Source organism: Solanum pennellii, chromosome 2 (genome assembly GCF_001406875.1).
Source record: "Solanum pennellii chromosome 2, SPENNV200".
Taxonomy (NCBI): Eukaryota; Viridiplantae; Streptophyta; class Magnoliopsida; order Solanales; family Solanaceae; genus Solanum; species Solanum pennellii.
The window spans coordinates 32298110-32306229 of NC_028638.1; the positions used below are offsets into that span (position 1 = coordinate 32298110).

Consider the following 8120-nt stretch of genomic DNA (forward strand, 5'->3'; position numbering starts at 1 on the left):
AGTTTTGGGGAATAATAGATGTTGAATTTTAGAAGTTATTGAATTGGTTTTTATTAATGAGTTTAAGTCTTCCGCATTACTTTCTGTTGATATTAAACTGAAATGTTAGGGTTTAGATTGGTTGGTTCGCTCACATAGGAGGGTAGGTGTGGGTGCCAGTCGCGGCTCGGTTTTGGGTCGTGACATTCTCAAACAACACCAAATATGCCATGAATGAAATGATCAAGTCTACCCAAGGATGTCACTCTACCATGAGAACAATCACAAGATCGGTACACCCGATCCACCACTAGAAATTCACCCGTAAATATGAAAACATGTATGTGTATAGGTAGCAAATCACACTCTAAACCATATCCAATACGAAGTAGATGGTCATATACGAATTTATAAAATCAGAGTCGAATAAGACTAGATACTTCTTTTCCTAGTGCCCATATCAAACATTTGCATTTATTTGACTCTATCTCTTTAATTTTCTAGTTACCCACAATCACCAATTTAGTCTCGATTATAATTTCTCACATACTTGTTTAATCGAACCACAACTACTCTTTACAATACTTCACTAAGGTCAACACTTTTAATTCTAAAAGAACTTCATAGTCACACCAACCATTTATCTTATTCCCAAATCGTCACTAGTATTAAAATCTTCTTAACAAACACATTATTTCCTCCAAAATTTTCAAACTATGGCTCTCTCTTTTTTTTCATTTAAGAAATTCATGACAAATACATGTCACACCTAATACTGATAGCCTCAATTCTAAATCTAAAAGTACTTTACCATCGAGATACAACAATTAAATCACACCCGAAAAAGTCAACTTCACACAATTTTCACATAACATGCTTTAACTATCATTCACATACCTCATGCCAATACTTAGAGAAATATTAGGTCTCCCCAATTATTCTATATACTATGGGCACATAATCTCTATTTACCATCACGCATCTAAGTAATGCATCACAACAATCTGTATCTCTCCATCAACAAATTTGTTTCAATCCCCTCGAAATCTTAATTAAACATGTAGAACTGTAGGTCCACAGTGTTGAACATCCATAAGTTACCTATTATATTTTGAACAAACAAGCTAGACACAACCACTTAGAATCTTCACACATCATTGCTTTGCTTGTCACCCAAATTAAAACTTAATCTTAAAAAAAATCAATGATAACTTTCTAGTAAATCTGTACCGAACTAGTTCACATCTCAAAGTCATATCTTAACTCATAGGTAAAAATCAATAAATCTTTCAACTACAAACCAATGACTTATATGAGAGGTCTTATTTCTTCGCTTTTCTTAAATTCTTCCATGACACAAAATTCTAAATATCTTGAACTCTTTAATACATCAAACTCTTGTTCCTTTCAATTCTATTTGAGTGGTGTCTTAGAAGCTCCTACAATTTTTCGCTACTTACCAAATAATAGTAAACGTCAAACTCAGAGACTCACAAGTCATCATTACATTACCGAAATTCTTTTAACCAAAAATCCTTATCATATAGCTATGTCTCAGTCACAATCCATCACAAACTCTTATTACCAATATGCTCACTTAGCATTTGTCATCACCACGAAGTCAACATTCTCAATGACATGACACCTCAAATCCAGTTATACCAATCAAATTCAAAAGGCTAACACAATTTTATACGCACTTTCTTACTAAAATTCTCAATTACGTTCAAAGAAGTATACATATCGAGACTTCCTTTACCTATAATTTTGTCATCCTAATATTGATCCACTTTCAAGGTGCTTATGATGAAATACTACTCATTTAAAAATCTTTGAGATACACTTCACAACCTGAACACATGAATATCATACCAAAGATCCACCACTAAAAATTTCCTTATAAATCATGCTTAATATATCCATTCGTATAACAATCTAGTTTGTTTCTCAAATATGAATTCAACATCGAACTTTATTATATGATCATGTGATACAATTGATAACTCTATTTTCGTATACCATTAGTATCACATCGTGAAAGATCGTACATCCATCATTAAAACACATTATACCGACCGAGGAGATCATATTCAAATAGGTCACACACTTTATCCATCAAATAGCTGTAAAATATTACTAGATTAGTTTTGTATCTAACCCAAGCTATATGTATTCTTTCGTAAGCAAGGTCAATATCAAAAGTAACACACTCCATAATTCTAACCAAGTACCTATCAGTACCATTGTAATAGTCCTATCATGACCTCCCTTGGTATACACTCAATCTGTGAAACCACATAAGGGATTCTGACCTGAATTGGTGCAGCATCATTTGTTGAGTAACTCATTAATGGTATGACAACTATATCAATTGTATTTTTTTAAGGTTACACTATTTATTATCTAGTTAATTCTTCAAACATTTAACTTCTAATTGTAGAACCACTCCATATTTTGCTTATACAAGATAAGTACTATAATTATTATTATTATTATTTTACAATGATAACTAACCTCACTCAACTCCTTCAAATATGATCACGCATTCGTTTCATAAGTATATCATTTCCACCTTAATACCAGATCTAACATCAAACCAATACACGACATGCCAATGATTCACAAAATGAACTACGCACGAGTCATCACAGAAACGAGAGCGAATGGAGTGAAGCGATAAGAATCAAAATGGGACCAAGTACGCACAATAGTGATCCAAGAAGTGAAGATATTTCCTAAAAGTCACTATAGCCTCTCGAAGATAGGTACAGACGTCTCCGTACCGATCATCGAGACTCTATTTAGACTCGACTTGTACACACGTGAGACCTATGAACCTGGGGCTCTGATACCATTTTGTCACAACCCAAAAATGGACGTGATGGCACTCGTCTTATCCCACCAAGACAAGTCAGCCTAAAACTCAACCATTACAATGAATGCGGAAATAAAATATAAGTAACTTAATAAAAACCCCAAAACCTGGTTGTCACGTGTACAAGCCTCTAAAATATTATAATTGATTCAAATGAAAACTCAAGTCTCAAATGAACTTGTTTCTAGAATAGAACAAGATCATAATTAAGGAGAAGAAAGTCTGCTGAGATGGAAACAGCTACCTCACAAATCTCCAAGAAGCCTAGGAAAAGAAGAGAATGAAAAGTACAACAAAAATAATGAGGAGATGACCATTTTCATAACATCACACAATTCACAACCACACAAACATGAAGTTACATCAACAATGATTCAACAAGCCTTCAAGCCTTTCTCAACACAACATCATAAACAATTAATCACATTGCCTTTTGTTATCCCCATTTTTTTCATCATTAGAATTAATCAATGTGGACAAGTCAACCCATCACCAATTCCGTTACTCCCAAACATATACCACAAGGAAATACACACATTTCATACACTTAACCAGAGTTTAGAAATCCACTTGCCTCAAGTAGTCGAACAATGACTTCAGAATTTGAGCCTTCACTTTTCGTTGAGACTCCAAATCAATACAATCTATCCAAATATTTAATCACGATAAGATTCCGAAACTAACAACACTCATATTGCTATATGTCTAGCCTAGATAAAAAAAAAAAACTCATTTAATTTATAATCAAATTCGTAAATCTTGATACCAATTAACATGTCTATTTTTTTCAATTTCTTCCAAATTTCAAGCGTAGAGTTAAGTATAACTTCTCCAAATATCATAAATTTGACAATATTCATATCAATGATTATAATATAATATTTAATCCCATGTCTTAGTACTGAAAAAAAAAACTTATTTTATGATATAATAAGAAAATAATATTTTTTAAAAAATGAGGACGATGACGGTTTATCCCCCTTACCCCAAAATCATCCAGCAAGCACGCATACTCAGTGCACTTATGATACATCATTCTTTCTTTCTCAATTCTAACTATATATATACTAATAATATACTATATATTACATCCATTAGTCATTCATTCATGGCACAAAATTATGTTCTCACTTAGTTATCCCAAAACTTTACTAACCAATCAACAATAGTTTACACATATATAACTATTCTTGAACTACCTAATTTCATTACATTATTATTATTTTTAGTATAAAATCTATGATATCAATTCATATATATATATACCAATCCTATAGGACAAAAGTAATCAAAGTAACCTGTAGTAATAAAAAAATTCTGTAAAATTTTAAATAAGTCACACACTGCCAACACTAATAGATGGGCAATAACTTCTACATAATAAAATAATAATTTAGTATATAATGAACTCTATGCATAATCACAAGTTCATATATTAACATAAATTATGCACGATTTTTAATGTAAAATCTACTCCTGATTACATAACAAAATTAATAGGAAGGATAAGAATAATACCTTGATGCCTTAAGATGAACATATCAATTTTTTTTGCTCCTTTTTCATTTTCTTTTTCTCCCTTCCTTTTATTTTCTTCTTCTGCTTATTTTTATTTTGTTTCCGTTCATTCTTTTTCTTCAACGTAGCCGCTTGAGGCTTTTAACCTTTTAGGGCACTTTGCCCTTTTATTATTGTTATTATTATTATTTTATTTATTTATTTAATTTTCTTTTCTATTTTTTTTCTTTTTTTTCCATTATTATTAGCAACAAAATAATCCTTTATTAAATCTTAGAATCATATCAGTCACTCTTATAAGTCATAAATTATTTATCAAAACTATTAAAAAGGTTAATATAAAAATAATAGTTGGAATTTCATAAAACGACTAAGAGGGTCGTTACAATTTGACACTTTTTCCTATTTCAAATAATAAAATTAAAAGACAAAACAAATAATCTAACATTAAATTTATTCGCTTAAATTATTTCTCGAGACAAACGAGTTTGAGTCCATTTGAACCCTAAATAGGAAAAGGTTAAAGTAATTGAACAATTTATCTTTCACACTCAATTGTTGTCCAGGGTGTCCAAAATGAAATGTTTTAGCCGTTAACAATGATAATTATTCTATATGCATGCTATCATTTTTCTAACATGAAATGTTAAAAAGCTCAAGTGAGCGCTATTCGAGTGAGCGCTAAGTCATTATCTATTTTATCATCAACAACAAAATTAAATAGCTACATGTATCAGTTCTTCCAAGAAGATGTACTGATAACCCTGATCATTATGATCAGAGCAAGACAAAATCTTCTAAGAAAAAGCCCATGTCATTGGACATCAAAATTAGGATCACAAAATTAAAAAACTATTTTAATTCTGAAATTTTATATCAAATCAAATTAGATCACTTTTTTTTAAACCGAGAGAGTAATTCATCTCCACCTCTAAAAGGGGACAACAAGCTAAGGCTTGCCTGGTATCAGAAATATTTTGTTGAATAGAAACTGTTTGTTGCTTCCAATTAAGCCAAAAATGGTGATGCATAGAATAACAAAACAAGCGGTATGCCCGAATTTTTTTTATTATCTTAGATAGGAGGAATTTAGTTCTGTACAATAACAAAGGAAAAATGAAATAACAACGACAATATCAAAGCTAATGCCTTTTTGGGCAAAATAGCCATTGAATTCAGTCGGTACAACAACAAAAGAAAAAATTACATAACAACGATATTAAACCTAATACATTTTTTCGGGCAATAGCCATTGTCACTACAAAGCATAATTAATTAGGATCGACAGTTATAAGCCTTAAAGGGTTTTCAACATCACCTCCACCAGCATGACAAATTGAGCTGGCGTCAGAAAATGACCATGACAAATACAAACAATCTTCACTTCTCCTCCCCTCTTATACGCGTACAAGAATCCTTCGATCTTCTTTCCATTTGGTCCATCACCTTGGCTGGAAACACCAGGCATTTTGAGCAAGATGTTTTTGAGTGCCTCTTTCCCTGATAAGTGGGGTGATTTCTCATTAGTAGCTCCAATAGCTGCTACTATCAGATGCTGCATTTGCTCCAATGTGCCATTAACTGGAGGTATCGCATTAGAACTACCACTTGCACCTGCAATGGAAGTGCCATCAACTGAAGGAAAAAAATATTTCTTAGTTTTAGACAAAAAATAATGAAAATGGAGAAATTAATTAAATGGAACAACTCAATTGAGTTTTCGATTACCTTGATTAGGTAGGTGTTGTTGAGTTTCAAAACTAGTTCCAACTGAACCAACACTTCCTACAGATCCAGATCCACCAGGTGACGGCAAAGAAGAGGTTCCATTCCCTTCATTTATAACATTCTTCAGTTTATCCCATCTATTCTGCTACGCGTCCCCGTGCGTCTGTGTCTGGAGGTCCCTTCTTTCCTCCCAGTCCATCCCAGTCTCCATTGGCGGCAACGAAGGCGTCCTCATAGTTAAAAATGGATCATCTTTTTGCATCCACTCCTCTCCAGTCTCCATTGGTGGCAACGAAGCCGTCCTATTAGCAGAAAATGGATCACTTATTTTCCCCCATTCTGTTTGAGTCTCCATTGGCGGCATGGAAGCTGTCCTCATCACAGAAAATGGACCATTGATTTGCCTCCATTCCATCTCAGTCTCCATTCTACGCCTGCACTCAATTTCAGTCTCCATTCTTCGCCTCCAATTCATTTCAGCCTCTAACCTTTTCCTCCACTCGATTTCAGTATCCATTCTTCGCCTCCAAGCCATTTCAGCCTCCAACCTTTGCCTCCACTCAATTTCAGTATCCCTCAGCAACGAAGACATCCTGCTCACAGAAAATGGATAATTTTGTTGCCTGCGGCACACCACTCTAGACTCCATCGGCAAAGAATATGTCTTGGTAACAGAAAATGGATAATTATGTTGCCTCCACTCCATTTCAGTCTCCATAGCCGGCAACAAATTCCTTTGCCTCCAGTACTCCATTTGAGTCTCCATCGGAAGCCCTTATGTTAAGTCTACACTTACATCCTCTACAATCCTTTTTCCTTTGTCTTGATGATTAGCTTTCTCCATTTCAGCAACAAAGCTGTTGAATTTCAAACTAAACAAACTTAATAGGAAAAAAAACTCTATAAAAGTATAAAGTTGATTTTCAATGATGAATGATTGAAGAAACCTTCAGATGTCTAGGAGGTTATAAAGGAAAACAAATCAAGTATGAAAGTGGAAAAAACATGAAGGAATCTTATTTCTGTGGGTTAAGTGAAAAGTAACAAAAAAGCCCCTTGCTACGTGGTTTAAGGAGGGACTTTGGGAATTGATCCAAAAATACTGTCCGTTGTAATTATCTATTGAGAAACAAAATCAAACTTTACACGTGTCTGGAAAATCACTGCATGAAAATTTGTGAAAAGTTTTCACTTTCACACTACGGATATGAAAATTATTATTCATGCATTTCTGAAAGTTTTTTGGGGCAAATTTTATTATAAATGTTATATTATATGATTGTTTTTAGGGCAAATTTTATTAAATGTTATATCATCCAATTATTTTAACTCACGAAATTATTGATTTTTTAAATTATTTTCATAGTTTATAATAAATGAATTGTTTAAAATGTAAGAGGATTGTTGATTTTTTTTTCTTTTATAGTTAACATTCTTTTAAGGAGGTTTTTAACTACTTCACAGATTTATTAAAAAATTATCAAAAACAATATGGAATCAAAATTTAGTTGGAGTTTTAATATCGACTCGAAACACTGGGTGGGAGACAAAAAATATATATCTATTAACTATTGTGGTTTTGAATTAACAAGAAGACGGTCATCTGAGTTATATTTTTTAGTTTTAAGAAAAAAAAACGTATCAGTGTTTTGATTTATTCTTGAATATCAAATAATGATTTTATTACTATGAGTTTCTATCATTTTTAATTTTTTGTTCTTCTATTCTGAAAATCACTAATTGTATTAGGCTTACTTTAAGCTTCTTTTTTTTCTGATTTGTTTGTTATCTACATTTTTGAAGTTATTCTTTCTTCTATTTTGGAGATCACTAACTTGGAGAATAATTGGACTTTTTCTGTTTATGTAGAAGGTATATGACAATATTATATATTTAAAGTTTTAGATTTGTATGTGGAAAATTGAGCCAATAGATTTCTCAATATTGAAGAAGATTTGGAGAAATGATAATTCTGCTAACGAAAACTTGACTAAGTAAATTATATATTCGTATGCATAAA

At 32.3% G+C, this 8120-nt stretch overlaps 1 protein-coding gene across 1 annotated transcript; it reads right to left on the minus strand.

The window, feature by feature from the left end:
- Positions 1 to 5669: 5669 nt before the first annotated feature.
- On the minus strand, positions 5670 to 6866 carry LOC107010891 (ninja-family protein AFP3-like). Its single transcript, XM_027914172.1, has 3 exons — positions 6250 to 6866; positions 6153 to 6157; positions 5670 to 6007 (listed from the first exon to the last, which is right to left on the minus strand). The coding sequence occupies exons 1-3, from the start codon at positions 6864 to 6866 to the stop codon at positions 5670 to 5672; spliced, it is 960 nt and encodes a 319-aa protein (XP_027769973.1).
- Between the last annotated feature and the right edge of the window lie 1254 nt (positions 6867 to 8120).